The 24430-nt window shown below is 30.6% G+C and overlaps 1 protein-coding gene across 3 annotated transcripts in view; it reads right to left on the bottom strand.

Moving 5' to 3' along the window:
• The window catches only part of PSME4 (proteasome activator subunit 4), a 112743-nt gene that overhangs the window by 36980 nt on the left and 51333 nt on the right, over positions 1-24430 (bottom strand). For all 3 annotated transcript variants that reach the window (XR_007950315.1, XM_051975270.1, XM_051975269.1), the window contains exons 18-32: positions 23497-23712; positions 21743-21900; positions 20225-20320; positions 11321-11376; positions 10321-10377; positions 9606-9661; positions 9422-9520; positions 7902-7964; positions 7637-7732; positions 6278-6409; positions 3412-3621; positions 2540-2676; positions 1924-1977; positions 1345-1474; positions 442-523 (exon numbers count right to left, since the gene is read on the bottom strand). Coding sequence is in view for 2 of the 3 variants with exons in the window: in XM_051975270.1 (XP_051831230.1) it covers positions 442-523; positions 1345-1474; positions 1924-1977; positions 2540-2676; positions 3412-3621; positions 6278-6409; positions 7637-7732; positions 7902-7964; positions 9422-9520; positions 9606-9661; positions 10321-10377; positions 11321-11376; positions 20225-20320; positions 21743-21900; positions 23497-23712 (1642 nt within the window). In the remaining variant the exon portion in view is untranslated. The remainder of the gene's footprint in view (positions 1-441; positions 524-1344; positions 1475-1923; positions 1978-2539; positions 2677-3411; positions 3622-6277; positions 6410-7636; positions 7733-7901; positions 7965-9421; positions 9521-9605; positions 9662-10320; positions 10378-11320; positions 11377-20224; positions 20321-21742; positions 21901-23496; positions 23713-24430) is intronic.

Consider the following 24430-nt stretch of genomic DNA (forward strand, 5'->3'; position numbering starts at 1 on the left):
AATATAAAAATGTGGCAACCAAAGGGCATTAAAAAAAAAAAAAAAACAAACAACCATTTTGAAGTTTTTAAAGTCTAACAGATAATTGTAATTATCCCCTAAATAAAATCAAAAAAACCCTTTAATTGCTGGATAGTAAATATTAACAGTAAGCACAAAAGTATGCACTTATATTTAATGTACATATGTAAATAAATACTGAATCTCCTTTAATGAATGCTTTTCATTTTAACATTGAGTTATTTTAGAATGTGAACTCACCCAGGTTTTCACAATGGTTTTTATTAAAAGTTTAAAAAAAAAACTCAGCTGTTAAGAAAATTTTAGTAAATTTATCTTTGAAGAAAACAAGTTATCTATGGATTCAGTTTCAGAAAATTTGAGTGAAAACATTTAAAAACATCAAAGAGGAGTTGTTAAGTTACCTTAGGCAGCACTTACTGATTTCATATGGACAGATGGAAAGCTTTTTGTGTGCTCTCTTCAGCTGCTTGAGAATGCCAGCAACTGCTGAGATAGCCATCTAAAAAAGAAATCTTTAAGTTGACTTCATTAATTTTTTAAAACCTAGTAAGTATTTGCATACCATGCTATCAGCAGAGGCCAGATTCACTTTCTTTTTGAGAACAGAAATATCCCTTAGACTCTATATATTCAGTGGAAAGACTTTAGCCTACAACTCTATCCAAGACTTTAGCATGGACCATTCCCACTGTAATTTGTCCCAATCAGTTCAAAGGAAGAACGTAGGAATTTTGCGTTGGAAATACAAATGATTGGTTCAGTTTAGTTGTATTTCCTTCACAATGAAGAAAAGACGAAAACATTTCAAATGCAACCAATAAAATAGGAAAACCAAGAAGTGGACTGCATAGATGGAGATAAATTTATTTAATATTTTAAAACATTCCCTTGACACTTGACCTAAAAATCCAAGACACTCAAACCATTACCTCAGAAAGTTAGAGGCCACTTAAGAAGATATTTCCCCAAAGAGATAAAGAAATCAAAAGTAAAAATGGGCAGCTGAAAATGAAACTTTAACACTAGAAGAAACAGGTACATCACTCAAAATTTGCTTTAAACAAAATGAAACAAAACCATTCTACTGTAATTTCTCTTATTTACACAAATACACTTTAAAAAATTTAAGCAAATAATGATTTTTACTTTGAAATAAAAATTTTCATGTTACTACATTTTCTTTATCTTCGATTAAAAACAAAATCCATGGCAACAACTGATGTAATATGTGGCCCTAAATTCTAGTCCTCCTTAAGGAAGTTAAATAATAGTTAAATATGATCTTAAAATTTAAGATTTTATCTAAAACCAAAGTTTTACCTTGCGAACCACAATTGCATCATGGTTAAGACTCTGCACAAAGAATTTTATGGCACGAAGAGGCAGAACTCGATCATCTCTCAAGAGCAGGGACAGAAAGCCAATGCCTATATGTTCAAATTTCCAAGGGCTTAAAGAAAACATAATGAAACTCATTATTTATAACGATCAATATATTTTCTTCTACAATGCAGTATAAAAACCAAGTGTCTAAAACCTATTAATGATGAATACTACCAATGCTTTATTAAAAATTAATAAGTATCCAATTCTCCTTCCGCATCCCTCTTTTCTCCCATTACTAACCCTAAGTAGTTCTTATATTTAAGAAGATTTACAATTCTTCCTAGTTTGTGTTATCCAATATATAGTTCTCATTAATGTATGGCCAAGTAAAGAAAAAAAAATCATCTGAAGATAAGTCATGTCTTTGGAACTATCTGCCTTGGATTTCAGGATGTCAACTGCCATTAGGACTTCTAACTATGAAACATGCAATTTAAATGAAACTTGGAATATTTTAAGTCAAATGTTTGTCATGATTAAAAAAAATAAAAATTAAATACATAGAACACTTACAGATTTCTTTGATCCACACAGTCTAACAAAGTATGTACCAGGTTTTCATAGTTCCTAAAAGAACAAGCATACCATTTAATCTTTATTTAAATATAACAGAATATAACAAAGCTAAGTATCAAGTTACATAAAATAACTAGTTTTAAATTAGGTTCAAATCAACAAACATGAGAAATACAAAAATACTTTTTTCATCAAGCACATGCTTAGAATTTTTAGGAAAATGTTAATCTATAGCATAGATTATAACTGAATCATAGAAAACAGTGATTGGTTTATGACTATCCTTTCCAATAATTTAGTAATTGAATAAGAGGTTTTATTTAAATAACTTTTACTATTCTAACTGAATTGTTATCATGAAATGTAATGATAAATTGGCCACTACAGAATTTAAGCAGTTAGTACCTAATAAAGAGAAAATGTAAGATTTGCATTTTATATTGAGAGAATGAAATAATGTAGTACAAAGTCTTTAAAATGATGTCAACTAAAATTAAAAAAAATTAAATGAAGAAAAAGAGACAGTGAAGATTCTGTCATGGTCTAAATTGGAGAGAATATAAAGACGTTACTATACCCGAATTTTAAGAGATGTTAAGAGTAAATCACTTACTGTAAGGCCTCAGCATTTTTCTCTTGCTGTCGTTGAATTCCTAACTGAATTTCCTCTGGGCTAAGCAATGGTTGGTTGGCAGAGGGATATTTTGACTGTTGGATTAAGACACCTATTGCAACACATGTCTGTGGAACCTCAAAAAAAAAAAAAAAAAAAAAAAAAAGATTACAAGGCTTAGAATAAGAAGGGACTTTAAAAGAAAGGGAATATAGTGAAAGGAATAATAAAATTGAAACTATAGGATCCAGTTCTAACAGTTCAATCAGGATTTAGACGATTTTAGGCAAGCCAACCTAACTTCCCTGGACTTCAATAATTTTCTCACCTATTTGAACAAAATCTTTTGTTCTTTACCTCTAGCCTGTTCTGTTACCTTCTCCCTTCTAGAATGTAAGCTCCTCAGGGACAGGGATTGGCTATGTAATGAAGGGTAGAGATTCATGTCCTGTCACTTCTATAACATCCAATTAATGGGGAATCAAGAGAGGGACTTGTACTTCAGAATAAGAAACAAAATGCTGCCTTTGGAGTTTCAAAGGTGTGGCTACTAACTTAAGCACCCATTCTTGCAAGATTATAAAATAAATCTTTTCTGCATTCATCAGTGAGAAAAAAATATATAATGTTCTCATCTGTAAAATGAGGGAGTCAGACTAGAGTCTGTCTAAAGTATTTTCAATCTGTAAATAAATCATCCTTTTAATCCTATAGCCTCAGTTTACAGACAAGAAAAACCAAGAACTGGAGAGGATTAGGTGAATTATGTGTTATATGACAAAGGCAGTTTAGCATTTTAATTTGTTATATAAATAACCTGAGGTACAGTTGGGCTGAAAACAATTATTGTAAATACAAGGTTTTTTCCTTACTGTGAAATCCAGTCCAATTGTTTCATATTGTCTATGAATCTTTTCTGCAAGATCATCAAATAGCCTGACTATTGATGGCTTTTCTAGGGACATTGCTTTGCTTAGCCCCGAAGAAACAATTGCTGGCCATGTCTGTACAATACAATCCCAGTCATGAAGATTTGCTAGGCACACTCCACTGTGGTTTCCAAGTAGACAATACAAGGCACCCTGGAGAAACAAATTTGTACATTTATTAGACAGACTGTAAGCTTCTTAAGTAAAAAGATTATATCTTCTTTAATATATACTGAAGTCATAAGTTCCATTTCCTAAGAAAAAGATTATCCTTTATCAGTTCACTGGCAATATTTGTTACGACTAAACAAGTTTACAGTAAATTCTGTTCTGGTCTGATACTTCAGCACATACTAACTTGGAATGTATTTCTATTCTATGCTACCAGTTAGTTAGGATCATATAATATGAGAGAGTTAATGTGTTAAGCCCCTGAAAAATTCAGCCACTAGGCTGCCTAAAAAGGTCCAACTGAAAATGGAGCAGATAAAAATAATAGGACTGATCAATTATGAGATAGGATTTATGAGTCACTGTTGCACTTCTATACTAGATGAAATAGGAAGGCCCTGCTTCTAAGTAAAATGACAGATATTTGCCATGTAATGAAAATAAGTGCCCAAAATAATTAATCATAGTCAGTATGTCTAATGATTACTAAAAGTATAAGAACTATAAATAATATTTAAAATTTTAACCTAAGATTTGTTTCTAAAAAAGACATTTTCCTTAGATTATTCCATTTTGCTACATGTGATTTATTACAATTTTTAAAGTCATATTGCTAATATGAATTAATAATAAACCCTATTTACTCTACTGATCTTCAAAGAATTTCTAAAACTCGACTTATTAAACTATTTTTTTAAATTATAAAAACTACTTAATCATGTATTGTTTACTTTATTTTGCATTCTGATAAAAGGCAAACTGCTTTTGCAAAGTGCTATTAGAAAAATACTATAATTTTCTTTTGATAGTTCAAAGTAAATAACATAAGCTCTATTTTATCACAGACATGAAATACAAAAATGTATTTTTAAACAAAAATATGGTAATGTGCCTAAGAACTAAGATTAAAAGTAAGAAATGATTAAAGATTGAGTTTTCTTTGTTCAAACAGGTTACTGCTCAACAACATTCTCTTACCTATCTGCTTATCTGTAGCATTCTGAAATTTGCAAATTTTATTAGGAGCATAACAAGAATGAATATTATTTTGTTCCCAACGAGAACATCTTTAAGCAAAACCATTATGTGAGAAATATTTTTAATATGATATTCTGCTTAGGCCAAAACATTAACCAAATTTACTTATGAAAGAAATAATTTAATACGAAAAATATGAAAATAAGATGATACTGTAGCTAAATCATTTATATATTTTAATCTACTGCAAATAAAAAGGCAGAATACATTTTTCTAAATCTAATTTAATTTTAACCGTTCATGATGTATGTCTTCATTCAGTTATTTTACTATTTCTTTGGAAAGGAAAAGTCATTAACCAGGCTAGTTCCATATGAACATCTGCTCTCCAGTCACTCAGTACAGTGGCTGGCACATAACAGGAATGTAATAATATTTATTGACTGATGAATCATGACTTAGCAACTTTACTTAACTATTCCTTGCTGTTTCTTGATTTGTCAGTACAATATAAAGGGTGCGTGTTAAGACATAGACTGGAATCTCATGAAGTCATGACAGACAATCACACATAACATTTCTGCTTTGCTATCTGTCTTGCAACATGCCAATGTCTTAAGCAGAAAATATGAGACTAGTTGCTTTCTCATTAGCCTAGAGACCCAATCAGTTACTAATTGTCTGTTCGTCCCCACAGACTATAAATACATGCATAATAATATCCTTTATATTTCTTGGTTTTTCTCCCCTTTGTAAATATTATATATAATAAGCTTGAAGAACAAGGAAGCAGAACTATTAGTAACAAAATTGTGATAGTCAAAAAATGTTCCACACACTATTCATGTATAAAATCCCAAATATATTAGAAATATAAGTATTAGAATTATTTCTAATTTGGACTTCATTCTGTTTAACCAGTATGAAAAAAAAAAATGGTTCTATGGTTTTAGCAAATTTATAATGGCATTTACAAATTAAAAAAAATACATAAAAATTTTCAAATTTCATTTAAACCTAATGCTTATTGTAATTTCCAAAATTTGGTGATTTTTTTTTCACTTTGAGAGATACAATGACTTAAAAAACACTGAAACTACCCATTTTTATTTCTCTACCTTTCTTTAATCCCTTCCTATTCATTTGTGAGATTCTGACAAATCATGATATTCGAGTAAGAAAATTCTATTTTGAGTAGTGGGACCTTCCCTTAAGGTCTTTAAATGTGAATAACAAAATGTTAAACCAAATATATATATATATATAAAAATAATCACCCCTTAATAGTGGGAAATCATAATAAAAAAATCTTAGAAAGTTAAGTATCATATCTAATATAGGTTTCATTATGCAGCTCTTTTGACAGCAACCACATTTAAAAAAAAAATGCTAACATTTTTATGTTTGATACACAATTGATCTGGAAATGTAATTTCCTGTTACTTAGCATCATTACCTACTATCTATAAAATTTTAGTTTAATGTGAAATGTCTCCCTACATATACAAAAATTCTGAGAACCCTAATTTTAAGTAGTAATAAACAAAGGAAAAAAACCTTCTGACAGCATACATAATCCATAGGCACTGAATCCTTTGTATCTCCAACTTTTCATGTATAAATAACAATGCTATTCAGAAAAGGAGAAGGAAGAACCTACTTTGAATTGCTGTTGAGTGACATCTTGTCTGTCTGGCTGCAAGAATTCTAAAACCAAAGGAATTATATCTCTGCAGCAAAATGTATATGTTCCCAGAGCTGTGAAAAATGTTTGTTGAGCTTTATTCCTAACCTAGGAAAAGAATCAACAAGATATGTTATCAACAAAGCTCACAAAATACAAAAAAAAAAAAAAATAATAATAATAATCCACAACTAACTGATAAAGAGAATTGTCTGTAGCTGAAAGAGGCTAGTAAGTATATAAAATGTATTTTATAAGATGCAAGACTCTTTGCAAAGTTTAAACATTTTCCCCCAAGTCCCTGAGATATCCCTCTCACTAAATTGCTGATTAATATTGAGTAAGTCATTTGACATTTTTGGGTTTCAGTTTCCTTACTTATCATAGGAGAGATTTGAATTAAATGATATCCCTCTCAGGTTTAAAATATATTTCCACTGAGATAATTATCCAGATTATGTTAGTTTAATTAACTATAAATTTTTTAAAATGAAATTTTCATATTGAAATCCTGTTTAATCTTCTTTTATGGCTGTGACAAATAAACCATATGAAGTAGTGGTTAGTATAAAAATAGTTCATTTCTAGTAGATCTAATTCATATACATAAATATGCTTGAATTCTTTGGAACTCACTAAAATAACAAACTTACAAAAGGCTACTTCAAGAAATATTACGCATTATTCTCTTCTTCCTTGAAACCTATTCCTTATAGATATAATGCAACACTTTAAACTTTAACTTGACCTCACAAATTTTCCTGGGACTTGAATTTCAATATAATTCTTTACTATTTCCCTTAACAGTAAAAGTTAAGCACAATAAGGGAAAAAAAGGAAAAACAGCAGAATTAGGATCAGTCCTTATCCTACATTAACCAGATGTATAAAGTCAGTTATGCTATTATGTATGACTCTTAGTTTTCTCATGTTTAAAAAAAAAAGGAATTTGAGCTAGGTAATAAGATTCCTTCAGGCTTTAATATTCTATGCCACCAATTAGGATCATACAATATGGACTAGGTTTAACTGCTAGTTGTTCACTTCCACTCTTGAAGACTCCATTTTTTAATCCTCTCCACCAATGTAGAATAATACTTCAACAATCAGACAACTCTTACCCCCCACAAATCAATGACCAAGTTGTTAAATCTCTGATCTAAACCTGGTTGATTCTCTGATGATATACACACAGTCATATGATCTGACTCATACTTAAACTTCTAGTTTTATAGAGTCTGCTGCCTTTAACAACTAAGATCACACAAAAACTTTGATGAAATTCCGAATGGCAATACTAATGTAGCACTATCTGAATATGTAGAAAATTGCTACCTGGCCATATGAACTTGTAGACAAACGAAGAAGGTCTCTGATCATATCTTGGTGTACTTTTTTGTATTCACAACCTTCAACAGTTAATGTTCTCAGCTAAACAAAAGAAGAGAATACAAAAAAGAAAGTTTTGAAAAAATTTCATATTGTCTGATAAATAGAACTGTAATTTATGAGAACTCAGATGATTAAACATTTATCTAGTAATTGAACATTTTTATGTTAAGAATGATCAGAAATGAATAAGAGGGGAAAAAAAAATTACCTCATGCTGCAACATTACTCTATCAATTAGCAATGCTCTAATATGCTGTTTTTTCCCTTGGAGCTGAAAAATAAGGAATAACAAGTGACTCAAATATAATCATTTCTTTATGTTCTTTTAGCCAAATAAGTGGTAGTCAACAAGATGCCCACAACTTATAATCACTAGTATAGTTTTTATATATAAAGAGCTAGAATTATGGTTGCTCTTGTTCCAGTATGTAAGAAATACCCTTGCACAGAGTGATCCATCCAACCAGTTAATTTGTTGATCTTTGATAAAGTCATGAGAGAATCTTCTGGAGAAAAATATGATATCAGCTTTCTATTTAGGTAAACTCAAAATCTAAGGGGTAAATTGCTTAGAAATCTTAACAGTCTCTCAAAGAAACCACACACACATACACACAGTTTGCAGAACATATTACAAATTTGTTATGTATTTTATAAACACAGAATCACATAAACATATAATATACATATATGTAAATTTTACTTTATATGCAATTTCACAGTTGAGATATACATACTCATACTACCTAGCTTATAAACTGGAAAGATTTTCAAGATTTTTTGAGGGGGAAGGGAAGGAAAATAAGAGGGGCTATAAGATTCCTGGGTATATGACACCATGCTGCATTATCTAGTTTAGTTTGGGGAATTGCACAGAAAATGTATAAAATTTTCATATCCAATAGTCATGCTTCATTTGGAATCACATTATAAAAGTTCCCTTACATAATGCTAGGCCTAAAAAAAATTTTTTTAAGGGTTATAATAGTATAATTATACTTGACTCGATATTAACGAATGCTAAAATCAGTGTACAACTACTCTATAGATAACTCAAATTAGTTAGCAGTAAATGTCAGAATTAAAGTAAAAGCTACAGCAAAAGAAATGTTGGAAAAACTCCACTATTTTCATAATTCATATAAAATTTCCCTCGATAAGGTAAGGGAAAATTCTTTTTTATCATAAAAGTGCTTCTTACATGTAATAATTTTCTGTCCATTTCTCAAGCTCTGACAAAATTATATAGTATTTCCCTGGGTTAAACCCTTAAAATATGCCTTTCATTCATTCTACTTTTTAATATTCTTATCTTATTTTTCTAGATCATTTAATATTTGAATGGTCTCTAATAATCTAGTAGTTTTCTGATAAGCCTTGCAGTTTATGATTGATAAAGTTGTACTTGCTAGTTCAAAGATGTTTTTCTAACTACTAAGTTATTTTTCTGTGAGTTCAAAGGTAAAAATTAAAAAAAAAAAGTCTTCCAAATGAACAAACATCATGGACAACAATTTTGTTATACATCTAAATTTAAATTATACATTTTCTTTCCAATAACACTCATGTTATATATCAATAATATGCTTCATTTTCATGTTCATAGAAACCCTCCTAAGCAGAATGTTCCACATAGAACATTCTCCAAATTATGTAACCATTGAACATTTAGAATTGTTACTTCTCATAATACAGTGTTTTTAATGATTTAATTGTGAAAATACTGACCCGATTCTCCATTGACTTCTTCACTAGGTTAAAACTCTTCCATCGTGAGTCAAATTCATGCTTGTGAGAACCTTGAAATTGCAAGAGGTCCCCTATGATCTGTAGTTTAAAAATTTATAAATTTTACCAATAAGCCAAGACTGATTACACACCAAATTATTAATCTATCAAATAGCAACTGTACCTTTATGATAAGAAACAATGATTTGGTATCATCTTCAGAGTTATCAAGTATGTGATCTATGATTAGAGTGCAAGAGTTCAGGTTAAAATTGTAGTACCATGTTAGCATTAGATTCACTGTCATTTGAATTCACTATGAGAATCTTGAAAAGAGGCAATCTGACATAGTAAATAAAGTGCTACATGTAGATTTAGGAAGATGTGACTACATCTCTGCCTCTGACCTTGATTAGCTGAATTATTCCGTCAATTACTTTAAACTCTATGTACCTCAGGTTTCTTTATGATTTAGTTGCTAAGTTATAGCCAAGATACCTTTGAAAAGGGAAGTGCTTAATTTCCCATTAGTAATGATGGAGGGAGTATCTACCTTCTAATGTCAGAAATTCTCTACACTGAGGAAATCTTAGCTCCTTAAGCATTACTGTAAGCAAATCTGTTTCCATAAGGCATATAAACAAGCATTTCAAGTCAAGAAGATTTGGATCCATGTCCTACATTTGGCACATATTTACCATCTTGTACCTGGGTATGTCTCTCAACCTCTCAGTGTCCCAGGCAACAAACATTCTATAGTTAAACACTGAAGAAAAATGTGCCAAATGGTATTGGTAGAAGAAACTTCAAAATAATCTAAAATGTTAATGAATCAGAGAGGATACTTAGTAAATCTTCCCAACTACCTGCCACAGGAAGGAAAACACAAAAGTACTTACGGAGAAGCTTTCTTATAACCTTAGCAATTGCTTCTCGGTGGTTCTCTCTAGAAAAATCTATAAACAAAAACAGAGAAGAAATTTTAGAGACCTTCAATGGTCTTCTATCTAAAATAGTTCTAGTTCAAAATAGGAAGAACTGTTTTGGTTTTTTTTTTAAATTGAGTATGGTTCAAGGTATTTCAATTTTCTTTACTACTCTTCTAAAATGAATTAAAGATTGATGACTGTAGTATACAATTTAGACTAATTTCAAAAAATCTCTTGTTACTCAGGATGCACTGATAGTCCTCTAGAGACAGACTTGGAGTTGTAGGAAGTTGTTTAAAACTCTTGCTAACAATATCTTTCTTGTTTTAATAATTAGCTGAAAAGACCATGAAATTGAAGAAGTTATGAATGTTTTCTAATGGTTAAATAAAATTATTTCCATCATTAAGTCAAACGCTCTAGAAAGGAAGTAAAATTTCATTTATTTAGATACTTTTAATTATTGGTGTTATTTTGGGTGTTTAACAAAAGATGTTAAAACATATATAAAAGCATGAACACTGCCTGATCTTTGTTTCATTCAATTGAATTTGGGAAGATATTGCCACATTGTTATGCCTGAGGTTTTTTGTTTTTTTTTTTTTGTTGTTGTTGTTGTTGTTGTTGTTGTTGTTGTTGTTAAAGAAAGACTTTTTAAAAACTCTGTTTTATGTCCTTATTTCTTATATTCAATTAGTATGAACACAGACAACCTCTATTTTATTTCAAGATTTTCTGAACCTTCACTTTAGAAGGTTCAGAAGATTTGGAAGACTCGAGTCATAGCTCTCCCCTGGCTCCTCCAGAAAAAGAAATATGGACTCAGCAAAAGTCTTACATTAATTTTATATGTCCATAAAAGCTAGCTAGGGTCAATCACAGTTATACATTTATCTAGATTTATAGACCCTTCACAATAGTTACAGCCTGAAACAAATCTTCATAATTTAATTTATTAATATTTGCTTACCATAGTCAAGACCAGTGTACAATTTCGTTTCTTCCAAAGATACCATACTTGGCACCCTGAATAAAAACAAAGATGTATTTTGTTTTAGAAATAATGCCAGATAAAAACTCTATGTAAAAGATTTTGGGGGACTATAATAGTTTTAGTAAAACAAAGAAATACTATTCAGAGAAATATAAATTACATGTTTTCAGTGCTTCCTAATGAACAGTAGGGTTTTACCTGAACCTTCTGATGATTCATAGTAACTGTTATAATCATCCTTAAATAAGGAAAGCTTTAAATTTAATAACAAAAGAAAATTCAACTCCAAATTAAATATATTTCAATATTATTTAAGAGTTACAGATTTAAAAACTTCTATATATTTACTTAAATCTCAAACTCAAATGCTTCTGCTTTCAATTGCGTTAAGAATGTCAACTAAAACTAGACACTTGTAATTCAGATTTTTTCAGCATGGGGAACAAAATTTTTAGGTAATTCTATTCTTCCTTTTGTCACATCATAATATATCTATATCTACATTTTGAAGCCTGGATTCTTCCAGAATCCCAAGACACACATATCAATAAAAACATAAGGGTTCCGAGATTTAAATAACTTCAAAATAGATTTTCCATAAATGTTGACACTCAGTTCAGCTGTTCTGAATGTTTATAGAGATTATAAATTAAGGTCTTTATTCACACATACAAGCACAGATTTTATAGCTTAATGGTTAATACCTTAAGTAAAAGATAAGCAATTAAAAATTATTTTTCCAACATTTTGTAATTTGTAATTAATTTACAAAGTTTTGTAATTCATTTTTCCCCCAATGCTTAGTCAAAATGAAGATATATTTAAGAGAAAATTTGGGCAGAAATGCCACAATAAGACAATAATTAAAGGACACAATTAGGCATACTATGTGCATATTAGGGATAAGCATGTGTAGTCCAAAAGAAGATTGCATAGTCTTCATACATAAACTGCATGATACTAGGGAGGAAAAAAATTTTTTTTTTTGCCAGACATGCTTGCATGCCCTATATTAATATTAATACTGTAGATGGAAAGCACTTAAAATGGTAGTAAAATAGGATACCTCGTCAATCTAGGTTTGACACAGTTAAGGATTTTAGACGTTTACTTTAATACTTATGACCATTTAAATTCTACTGATTTACCATATTATTTTCTTAATTCTGGTGGCTGAGAAGTCATTAAAACTTTGGGGAGACATGAATCCATAAAATACAACCTTGGAGTAATTATTTTTTTCTCCAACAGGTTGGTTTCAAAGCTTATAAAATTTTAGGACATGGAACTTTTTTGCTTTAGAATACCCAATTTTCAACTGAACTTGCAAAGTTCTTACTAATTTAATCCTTCAACACAGTTCACTGAATAGACAGGCCACTCTCATTTGCAAAGCTCGGAGACTCAACTTTGTCACTTGAGTGTTTACTCTATTAAAAGATGATCTATTACACAGACTCCTACAACTTAACTAAAAAGTATTAAATAATTTTTGTAATGCCAAAATTTCTCCAGAAATTATTTGTAAACGTAAGTATCCTCCTAAATAGCATACATTTAAAGGGCAGTAACACAACCAAATAAATAGTTCAGAGTCTAGAAAATATAAATTTGACAAATAAAAAAAAAAATAAACACCATGTTAAATATCTTTATCGTATCCTCAGTGAGAATGCCCAAATTATTTTTTGTCTTTCTTCTTTTAGGGGAGAGGGAGATTTTGTGTCCCTTGAAAGTAGAGGTTCCCAATCTAGTGAAAAGTAAATAAAGAACCTGAATCCATATCCCAATTAATATATCTATCCCATTTCAAACCAAGGGCAAACTGGCTACAAGTAAGGTTTTTGTCAAAAACAAAGTCATCACATTAACACTGCAAATTGGTAGTAATATAGACAGGGCAGAAAACGGATAATGGTTCAGATTCCTACTCTGCCACTTACCAGTAAATAGACATTATTTTTTCATCACAATGAATGATTATTACAAAGACTAAAAAAAAAAGAATTCTGATTGTTATTCACAGTAGCAAATATAACAAGGTTAAACCGTCATTACTTTGGGAATGATCAAAACAGGGAGGAAGGTTTGAACATTTTTTACTATAATGGTTCCAATTCCTATTATAATTAATTTTTCCAAAAGAAATATCTTATTAAATATTATTTAAAATACAGTTTTGATATTTAAAGCATACATTATTTTAATAACAAATCAAGAATTTCCATTTTTATGGCTTTCATTAAGATACAATTTCAGGATTCCTAGTATCAGTTCTTGACTCCCGTAAAGAATCCACTAGGAAGGGACTTTTTTTTTTTTAAATTAAACAAGATCTTTAACCTTAATGAACAAATCAATTGCCACTTAAATACTTTAAAAATTAATAACTGAAGTAATTTTAAAAACAAAGTTAGATGATAGTCATTATAAAAATTCTGCATAAGATACAACTTTTAAATCAAGAGAAAAGTTTTAAGGACATTGGAAGAAATGGGCATTATCTTTCTATTCACATTCCTATTTTAGGTTTTATTCCCCCATACCTCTGATTTCTTTTCATAAATTTGTTCTATGTAAGAGGTCTCTCAATTATATTCCTACCTACTTGATTTTAATAGATAATTGCTGAGCTAGCGAGGCAGAAAAAATGAACACCTTACTGGTAGAAGAAATCTGTTAGTAGACTACAGATAAGCAAAACTTCACACTCATATCCTTTTGAACCACAGTCACACAACACACCTTTACCCTTTGCTTCACTAGTTCAAATATATGTCTCAAAAGTCTCGGTATTGTTTTAAACTTCCATCTTAAAATAGTACTGAGACTTTTGAGACACTCTATATAGGTTGTACTGCTTGTATTTGAAATGTAACTTAGGTCTACAAATTTTTATGCCTAGTAGCATAGATACAAGTAAAGCCTTGCCTGTTTCCTCAGAAGCAACACAAGCACAAGCAACAACTTTTCTGTTGGCCTGCACTCTAGCAGAAGCCTGTGCCAGGTATAGCTACTGTTGGTGCAGTAGTAAAGAAAACAAATTCCCTTCATTTGGTTCCTGCAAAGACAATCCAATCCTTCCTAATATCCTAAACACACATGCTTAGAATTCCCTTGCCCAAAAGAACTTGAATTGTTTGCCACAGGAACAGAAGCATCTAGTTGGGGGAAACAAGTAGGAGTGGCGGATCCCATAAAGTATCAGAGCTTTCCAAGCTTTGCAACTGAGAGAGACCCACCTGTATTAACTTTCTTCTTAGCTTCAAAATACTACTGACATCCTGGAGTCCAAGTGTACTACTTCCACAACAAGATAGTGGTGAGGAACTTTCAATCAATGAAAAGATGGCTACATATTGTATAAAATTGTAGCAAATACATCTACTTTTAAAATTTTTTATATGAAGTCAATTTGGTATTACTTTTTAGCATGTAAGTACTTTTTAAAATAAATTTTCATCTATAATTCCAACATCAATTTCTCTTATTTGCTACTCTAAATTTCCTTAATTTACCTAAAATATCAGCTTTCTAATATTTTGTATGGCAAAAGTTTTAACTGAAAGGAAAAAAAAAGGGCTTCTCAACAGATTAATATGGTATTTGTCTTCTAAAACATTACAATTATGTGTTTATTTTTCTGGGCATATAAACATACACATATTTAATTTTTCTTATGAAGATTTCTCACTTTAGGAGCATGACTTTTGGGGGCATAAATTGATAAGGCAAGTTTTGTTATTTATTCTTAAGAATATATGTGGGCTAAAAAGGCTTGGGAATTATCTAAGATGTTTTCCACACTGACTGGTCTTTGTTGAGCCTGTATGATGGATACTCTCACTTAAATTAGATACCCAAGAAGTATACTGCCATAAAAGAGATAGATTGAGAAAGAATTCCAGCATAGAAAATAAGAAAATATAGTCACCCAACAACTGTAGTAAGGTCAGCTTTATATATATATATTTATCAACTTTTGGCCACCAACCCCTTGTTTTTAAATAATGGGTACCATTCCCTTCTGTTGTATTGAATCTTATATGCTTTCATTTTTAAGCATGCTTTTTGCCTTTAGATAATTTTCTTTAGAACCATTTACCTTCAAGAGAGTAAACTCTTTAGCATGGGAAAACAGAATGGAGAAGTAAAATGATTCAACATAAAAACAAAAACATACATGCAAATTAAATACAGACGCTAGATGAAGTCGCATACATAAAACTACAACTGAATTAGTATAAAACTATTTTGGTTTATCTTGAAGATGCTAAAAATAAATTTTTACAGCGCTAAAAAAAAGTCACTAGGAGTTACTGGGTTATTTTATCTTCCAGATTTATTAATACTAGCTTTTTATGAAACACAATTAGGCTAATTCTATCTTTTATTATGAACTGCAATCCTAGTTAACAGTATCTATAAACATAAATGAGATGTTGGATCTATTCTATCATGTGTACATTCTGTTTCTACATAAAAAGAAAAAAAAATTCTTACATGCTGCTAAGTTTAAGAGCAGATTGTGGGCCATAGTAATTATTTCCATGGTTGACATACAAAATTTTAAAAATCAAAGAAAACAGTTGGAAGGTGAAAAAAAAGGAGAAAACAGGGTTACTCACCGTGGAGTAGTAACTGTTTCCTTTTCTGTGTGCAGCTCCCCCAGCAGAGCTGGGTAGTTTCCTGGAGGTGCCAAGAGAGGTTAGCTAGCCCTGCCCCTCATTGCATAACATCACATCCTTTCACATATAAAAGAAATGGTCTTGTTCTAGACCTTAAGTATCAGATTTCTTGAGTGAAAAGATAGTAAGAGCTGAGTTCTTAAGAATGCTTTTATAACATTTCTATCAGAGGAAAGGGGACACCAAGGATAATAAAGCAGTATTAGAAAATTGGGGACTCCTCTACCTTGAGTAACCCTGTTTTTCATATCCCATGAAACTGGTTAGGACTGTTACAGTGGGTTATAGTTTCAAAGGAACATCCCTGGGCAACTAATGAAGATTGTGTTCTGGATAAGAACACTTTCTCTTTAGCCTTGGAGGAGTGCCTAGTCTAGGCTTTTACAATGGCAAGGCTACCTAATATCACTCATTATATAGGATGATAAGGGCAAAAGTTTTAATTCTAAATTAAGAAACATATTTTGACTCTTCTATTTTGAAAGGCAAGTTGAGCACTCTGGTATTCTGAGGGACTAAATTGTTGGAAGTTAAAATGTTGTAGTTAAGACATCACTTGTCCTTCACAGTCCCATGGGGTTGATGTTTTACATGCCCTTCGAAATAGGAGACAACTGAGCTCAATTAGTAGTTGAGATAGCTATCATAGTAACCTTATATTTCTAAAAGAAGAATACAAGCCGAGCAACATTTAATATAGTTGTTTCTTTCTATATATTTCAGGGTACAAAATCATCAATATTCATTCAACTTTTGCCATTCAAAAAAAAAAAAAAAACCCTCAAAACACATAAAGAGGTTCTCACTCAATGGCTATTCTGAGATTTCAAAACCATTCAATACTCCAGTTAATTCTGTATCCCTCATGGGGAACCTAAGGTACTATTCAGCAATATTTAAAATCACACAAAACAATAACTCTCGAACAGGACCACCACACCTAGCATGCCTGGGGTTACAACTAGTTGTATCCGAGAGAAAAAGCTTAAGGTAACAAACATGACCAGCACTGCAATATTAACATGTTATGCAAAATTGAATCACTAATAAGAACTTAATTATCTGCCTCCCAAGGAGGTCAATTCCTGTCCATTTCTATTACAAACAAGAAAAAAAATTCTTAGCCACTACAAATAAATTTATACCAATGCATAAGAAAAACTTCACTTTAAATTATATTAACATTTTTTTTTCTCATCTAGTTAGAGTATTTATTTCATACTGACACAAGCTTGAGTAGCTAATATCCCAGGCATATTCCACAGTTCCATGTGGAAAATAAAACTGTTTTTTCTACTATAAATGGATGAATTCGTAATCTTAAATAATAATTCTACAGAATTTTTCTTCCTGTTTTTGCTCTAATGGTAGGTAGAGGGCAAAGACAGACCCCAATAATTTTGTAAAGTAACCTGAATTAGTCTAAAAAAAGTGTTATCAGATAATTTTAAATAATGTAGTATTTGCAAGTTATAATTTAACATCATTTTAAATTAAAAAATATTAAATAAATTCAAAGTACTATAGATTTGTTGCATGTTTTGAGAAAAAAAATATAAACACTAGCTACACAATCATTTAAAAATGAATTAATCTTTGTTACTGTATGTATTGGGTGTTCAACTTTTAAAGAAGTCTTTATACTGACACGGGAGCCTTCAGGAAGGGGAAAGACTGAAAACTGGATTACTCTTTGCATTTAAATAATCAACCAACTTCACTGAAGTACTATTCTGATATCTCATTATGGTGTAAAGGTAATTCCAGGCTGTTAAAAGCTATGTTAGGAGAGCACACAAGTCTGTGGGAGGTCTCCTTGCCAAGCTGGAAAGTTTTGAATGAAGCGCTTTGTGTCAAAATGTATGCTGTCTCAGCTAAATTAAGAGAGGCTCATCAGAGTGGGTGATGAACTATTTTGACATGAAAACTCTTAAAGACCATGTTCTGAGCAATAGGAACTATGTTCTATATTGATGGAATTACCTAAACTGAAGAAATTATGACCCTAAAATAGTGAAGTAAAATACAACCTATCATACTTGGATAAAACATATTTTTAAGTTAGACTGACATTTTAGATGAAGATTAACACAAATTAGGAATCTAAGCTAATATAGTTTACTATAAATTTAAATACAGAGAAAAAAATTCTTCCTAGAAAGTTGTGGGTTGTGGAATATACCAAAAAAAAAAAAAAAAAAATTGACCCTCATTTCAGCAATCAAAAGGAAAAGGCTATTTTTGTCTTCCCTCCTTTTCAACCATGTATCATCATTATTCTATATCATAATGTATTTCACATTAAGTATTCTAAAAAAAAATGTACTAACCTCAAAGAATATAAAAAGCAGAAAATATGCAATTTTATCCCTTTAAATTTTTGTTAACTTTTTTTCGGTCTAATTTCCAACACAAAGTCAACAATATCATTTTAAAAGACCTCTTTAGACAAATATTTTCCTGCTATTCAGCTTTTTGAAAAGAAAAGCAGATTTAAAAGAATAGGGATATAATATGTAATATCAACTTCATGGAATATATGATGATGTACCACAAGGCAACGTAGGCTGAGTTTATTGATCCCAGAAATCCCAGAAAGTATACATAATTGTGTTAAAATTTTTAATCAGGAGAAGGCCATTGTAGGGTTAAAAAAAATTATTATATGCAACTGATCAAAACATAAAGCACCAATATCTTTATGTATATTTAATTCATTCTTGTTTCAATTAACCATTATAAAAATGAAAAAAAGTTAAAATATATAAAATGTCTGATTATCTACCTCAAATGGAATAAGTAAATGCTACTGTAGTTTAAAGTAATTTCCTGGTCATCATTTGATCCTAAAACCCACTGTCTTATCTGCATGGAACATCCTTTTGGCCTCACAAGAGAGATTCTTAGGCCAGATAAAGAAAACTCTGCTTCTTATCTTCAAAGCAACATCCTCAAGAACTCCAATTACCAATTACTCAAGTTATGCACTGTATTAAAAAACCCATCCATTTGGTATAATACAACAAAGTCAGGATTTCATTGTATTGCATTATTCAAACTGTCAAGAGTTATGTATCTTTATTTTTAAATGTTGGTACGTTTATATCAAGTTATACTATCAGCAGTATATATGTGGAAAATTTAATTGATTTCAAAGAGTTTATTCACTTGTTGTCAAACATAAAAAAAAAGAAGTTCTGAAAAAGAAAACTATTAATTTCTGGGAAAACTTAAAAATAGACATCTTTGTCATAAATTACTAACCATCTAAAGGACTTAGACCTAAAATAGTTTTCCAGTACTTAAATTTTTATGCTAAAAAAATTAGGTGATAATAGTCCCATTTATTAAAAAAGACAATGCAACTAACAAACTGGCAAAAATAATGTCAAATACTCTTTTAAACCTTGCAAATTAAATTTCTTTTCAAGTGCTTTCAATAAGCACCAGTAATCATACTGTCCTGTTAGAATCTAGTAAGATTTTATAAAGCAAAATCTATTTTTTTAAAGACGTCTCATGGTAAGTTGCTTTTAAACAAAAAAAGTGGATGCTGAAAAGAAAACGGCAGCTTGAAATGGCAGTTTGAAAAACAAACACATCTGCTTTGTAGGTGAGCTAGAATTGTTAAGTGCCACACATTCCACTTGAACTCAATTCCTGACCCAAGTGGCAGCTAAAAAATGAGATTATATTAATCCAAAACATACCAATCCATATGGCCAATCCTCCTAAAACTGTGAAACCATTTAATCCGAACATTTTGAGAGGTAAAAGGAAGAAAAATTCAAAGGACTAAGCATCCATTTTTGTTAGAAAAAAAAAAATCCTTTCAAGCATTTGAATTCTTTTGGCCACGTATTACACATTACCAATAGTTTCTAGATAAAATTACAGGCAAAAATATTACTGATTTTTAGCTTTGTTCTTTAAAAATAATGAAAATGTATCTGTAACAATTAAATCTAATATGGGGCAAAGGAGCTTTTAAATAAACAAATGAAATGCCTAAAGTTGATAAGCTAAAACACTTCAGTCAATGCATTCTCCTAATCACTTTTATCTATAATACATATATGTACATAGTATCTTTTAAAAAATTTATTCAATTAATTTGTGCCTTAGATATTTTTGATTTAACAATAATAAAACAGTATATATGTAAAGTAAATAGTAAAACAATTATACTTACAAATGAGTAATCTGCTCTCCTTTCAAAGGGGGTAGAAGGTTCCCTGAACCAATCAAACAGTTGTGAACTATGGTCAAACGCTGTTGTACATCATCTCTAAAATAAAATATGTGAGGTATTTTAATATTTAGCAATGTTAAAAATTTGGGGCTTACTAATAAAATTACTTACTACATTTGCTTTTGAGATAGTTTTATTTTTCAAGTCTTCTAGAATTCAAAAGTATCTAACATTAAGACAAAGAAATGACAAATTCCCCGTGTCAGGAAAAGGTAATTAAACAGATGTTGAATTTTAAATGGTAATATTAGACTGCTGAGGGTTTCTCAGCTACTGCATAATTTATCATCTGAAACAATGCACTGACTCTTAAAAAAAAAAAAACAACCCCCATACATAAGTAATTCAGAATCCCACAGTTTCTCTTTAACTACACATTTATAACATTTCTGATAGGAATGACAAATAATTATTCTCTCTTTCATAATTTTCATAGAGTTGGACTGGAAAACACCCACAGACATCTCCTACACAAATAAGTTAATATACATTGGTAACATCCAAATAGTCAGTTCTCAGTACCTACCCTGCGAGCCCCTCCCATTTTTGTGAGGTTCAATGCTAAGATGTTATCATTTTGTGTTTCATTTATAATTCTGGAAGACTAGATATGAATTTTTAACATTTCTGTGAAAATATTTTCTAGAAAGAGTATTTGTCCATAGTTGCTACACACACACACCCCACCACTCTGGACTAAGAATACTGGATAACATTTTATTTTATTTTATTTTTTAGCTTTTTATTTTATTTTTTAAAATAACTTTTTATTGACAGAACCCATGCCAGGGTAATTTTTTACAGCATTATCCCTTGCACTCACTTCTGTTCCGATTTTTCCCCTCCCTCCGTCCACCCCTTCCCCCAGATGGCAAGCAGTCCTTTACATGTTAAATAGGTTACAGTATATCCTACATACAACATATGTGTGCAGAACCGAATAGTTTTCTTGTTGCACAGGGAGAATTTGATTCAGAAGGTATAAATAACCAGGGAAGAAAAACAAATATGCAAGCAGTTTATATTCATTTCCCAGTGTTCTTTCTTTGGGAGTATATGCTTCTGTCCAACTGGATAACATTTTAAAAATAAAAGCATTATTCCCAAATCTAGAAAATATACTTTTCACAGTAAATATCCAAATATACTTCCAAAGTTCACTTAAGTCAAATTATATAAAATTGAAGAGTGAATTTAGCAGTGAATCAAACTAACATCTCATTTTTTATGTAACACATTGAAATATTAAGAAGGCATACCAAAAAACATTAAAAAATAACCGTCCTACATTCAAGAATTTTTAAGGTACTGTTTTGATAGGCACATTCTCAATTAACACAAAATATGTCATAAATATTAATAATCTTATTTAAAAAAAGGTTTAATTTATAAATTCTAATGCCAAACTTCTGATAGCCAGTAATGACACAAGTGGATAAACAAACTGATAGAACAAACCTGGACATTTCTACTTCTCCATTTGCATAGAGTTGAAGCTTGATAAGCTCAGGCTGAAGAAAGGAATCCAGTAAATAATAGGCAAAGGTTATTTCTTCATGTGAAGGTACATGCCACTGGATACCTAGATTCCACAAATCACCTGGTTTTCCCCAGTCCTAAAAACAAAGTTGCACCAAAGAATGTGTAAATAAAACATTTTATTAAATATGTATTATTCATTAAATTTAAAAAAATATTTTCCAATAGGGGAAGAATTGATAAAAACTATCAAATCTAGAGCAAAAAAAAATCTACAGTAGTAATTTCTTTTGTAAAAAAGGCATTCATTAAATGAAGATATATTTGTGTTGAGCTCCATATGTAATTTGGACATCTTTACTGAGCTTATTAATAGAACAAGTTCTATAATGTGTACAAAAATTAATCAATTTTACACAAAAATGGAAACATTTGAATTAAAAATCTTTTCAAATCTACCTGTCAAATCTATTTAAGACCAAATAATAAAGAGAATTACAAAATGTAAAATAAATAATTTTGATTATATAAAATGAAGTTAAAAGAAAAACAGAAAACTACGGGGGAAATTTACAGGAAGTATCTCTGATAAATATATAGAGAAATGAATAGAATTTACAAGAATACAAGTTATTCCCCAATTGATTAATGGTCAAAGAATATGAATAAGCAGTTTTTAGATGAAAAAATAAAAGCCATCTATATTCACATGAAAAAATGTTCTAAATCACTACTGATTAGAAAAATGCAAATTAAAACAATTCTGAGACACCACTCTCATACCTGTCAGATGTGCAAATTTGACAAAGATGAAAATAAATATTGGAGAGGATATCCTCTCCCTATTAGTGCCCTATTAGTAGAATAGTGGAACTGATTCAACCATTCTGGGGAACAATTTGCAATTATGTTCAAAGGAACCCTTTGACACAGTAATAATACTACTAGGTCTGTATCCCAAAGAAAACAAAAAACAAAAACAAAAACAAAAACAAAAAAAAAAAAGAAAGAAAGAAAAGAAAAGACAAGCAAAGCAAAAAGAAAAGGACCTATTTGTGCAAAAGTATTTATAGCAGCAATTTTGTAGTATCTAAGAATTGGAAATTGAGGGGATGCTCATCTGTTGAGAAATGGCTGAACAAATGGAGTATTACTGTAGTATAAGAAATGATAAACTGGATGATCTCAGAAAAACCTGAATTTATATGAACTGATAGAAAGTGAAGTGAGTAGAACCAGGAGAATACCGTACTGACTATAGTCATAGCAATACTGTATAATGAAGAACTGTGAATGACTTATTCCCAGTAATACAATAATCCAAGATAATTTTGAAGGAATCATAGTGAAAAATGATATCCAACTCCAGGGAAAGAACTGATATTGTCTGAATATGTACTCTTCTTCACTTTCTTTTTTTGAGCTTTCTTCCAAAAAATGACTAAGATGAAAATGTTTTACATGATTGCACATGTATAATCTACATGAGATGCTTACTCTCATGGAGGAAGGAGGGGGAAAAACAGAAAGGAAGGGTGGGATAGTATTTGGAATACAAAGCTTAAAAAAGTAACAACAATGAATGTTAATAATTATTTTTACATGTAACTGGGGGGAAATATTCCAAAACAATAATATGGCAAACATTTCCACGTCAACACTTTAAGTGCATTTTTCATAATAATTACATTGATTAAAATAATTCTCTGATCCGAAATTAATGAAAAACTTACCTTGATAGGAAAGTATTCAGAAGGAGGCTTGTTAAAGCCACCTGGCACACTGCAGTATTCCGTAGGGTAGATAAGCGTAGTTGATCGCAAAAGGTGATGTAAGAGATTACAAGACAAAGTGTAACCCTGTTTACAGGTTAAATGTAAGGTTCGATGGAGAATCTTTACCAGCTCTTCTTTGTAAGGCAACAACTTCTTTCCATCAACTCGAGTAATCTAATAAAAGATTTTTCAAGAGTTTACTACATGATTATGATGTCAGAAAATTCGGATAGCTCAAATATTAATGTGAAGTCTAAACTTTTTAAAAATAGTTTTATTTAAAGTCATTTACAAACATATTAAATAAATGGTTCCCATCATCTGGACATGGGACAGCTAGGTGGCATAGCTGATAGAGCACCAGATCTAAAGTCAAGAAGATCTGAATTCAAATCCAGCCTCAAACACTCAGTTATCTATGTGACCTGGGACAATCCTATAACTTTGTCTCAGTTTGCTCCTTTATAAAATGAGCCAAAGAAGAAAATCACAAATTACTCCAAGGTCTTTGCTAAGAAAGACTCAAATGGGATCACAAAGAGTTGGCAACAACTGGAATGACTGAATAACAATAAATTGGGCTATGTTCTTCCAAGGTGCCATTTTATTTTAAGAGTTTATATAATTCCCTATGTGTACTAAACACTTTCATTTTGTCTATATTTCTCCAATTACCAGGTGCTAATACCAATTAATGTTGTAGGAATCTGCTAAAATATTATCATGATCATTTTGGTTTTAAAAAGTTCTCCTTTACGTGGCTTTCTTCAACAGTGAAGATGAACCAAATCAGTTCCAATAGATCAGGAATGAACTGAACCAGCTACACCCAGGGAAAGAACTCTGGGAGATGATTATGAACCACTACATAGAATTCCTAATCCCTCTATTT

The sequence above is a fragment of the Antechinus flavipes genome, chromosome 2 (assembly GCF_016432865.1).
Source record: "Antechinus flavipes isolate AdamAnt ecotype Samford, QLD, Australia chromosome 2, AdamAnt_v2, whole genome shotgun sequence".
Classification (NCBI taxonomy): Eukaryota; Metazoa; Chordata; class Mammalia; order Dasyuromorphia; family Dasyuridae; genus Antechinus; species Antechinus flavipes.